Source organism: Diaphorina citri, unplaced genomic scaffold, assembly GCF_000475195.1.
Source record: "Diaphorina citri unplaced genomic scaffold, Diaci psyllid genome assembly version 1.1 scaffold25082, whole genome shotgun sequence".
Taxonomy (NCBI): domain Eukaryota; kingdom Metazoa; phylum Arthropoda; class Insecta; order Hemiptera; family Psyllidae; genus Diaphorina; species Diaphorina citri.
Genome location: NW_007402423.1, coordinates 1 through 828, shown reverse-complemented (window position 1 = coordinate 828; position 828 = coordinate 1). Strand labels below are relative to the sequence as shown.

At 32.4% G+C, this 828-nt stretch overlaps 1 protein-coding gene across 1 annotated transcript in view; it reads left to right on the top strand.

Moving 5' to 3' along the window:
- The window catches only part of LOC103523509 (protein LSM12 homolog A-like), a gene marked incomplete at its 5' end in the record, with an annotated part of 10,076 nt that extends 9,354 nt beyond the window's left edge, over positions 1-722 (top strand). Inside the window, one exon of the mRNA XM_026833009.1 lies at positions 609-722. Coding sequence (XP_026688810.1) covers positions 609-722 — 114 coding nt within the window. The remainder of the gene's footprint in view (positions 1-608) is intronic.
- Between the last annotated feature and the right edge of the window lie 106 nt (positions 723-828).

Below are 828 nucleotides of genomic sequence, written 5' to 3'. Positions count from 1 at the left end.
TTGCTGTCTACCTTTCTTAACTCATCAAAACCAGGGAATGGTCGGGGTCTGATGGGCCAAAACAATCTTAATGGATTTCCACACAACACTATCATTTGCCCAGTGATGTTAAGTGAAGAAGAGTAAATTACTTCCTCCAATGAATCTCCCACCTTTTCAATTGTACTAGAGTATAGTTGAGAGAGTATCAATTCCCCAACGTGGTTATGTGGTTGAATCTAAGTTTTAGGTTGCTGTCTGAATGAAAAAAAAAAACTATGTGGAGCTGTTTTTATAATTCAGGTCAGGGAAGATCTGTATGGAAATAGGAAAAGTACAAATGGACACACTCAAAATTTTAACTGGATCTTGTGTCAGACAAATTTTCTGATTTTGGTCCCATTGGACTTTGATATTGCGCTGGGGATAGGAACCACATTTTTATTTATTTATTTTTTTATTTTAATTTCCTGATGCTTCTTCCACTTATTGGGTTTAAAAAGTAATGAGATACAACATATGAATAAAATAAATGTTGTTCTGGGGATTGTTATTTGCATTAGTTTCTTAATTGTTTTATTATTATCTATTTATATTTTTATTTTTTTTTTTTTTTTTTAAATTTTCAGATACAAACAAGACTTAAGAATTCAATAGAAGAAAAGAAAAGATTAGTCAGTGCCCTGGCAGCTGGTGTCTCTCCAGAAGGCCAACAGTTATTTTTCTCTATCACAAAAACGTAAGTCATTGTGATTTATTCAAATTATTTTTAACCTGAAGAATAGGTACTTAGTGGAAAAGTAATATTCAAGAAAAGCCCTGTCTTCAAAATTTTGATGGACAGACCTC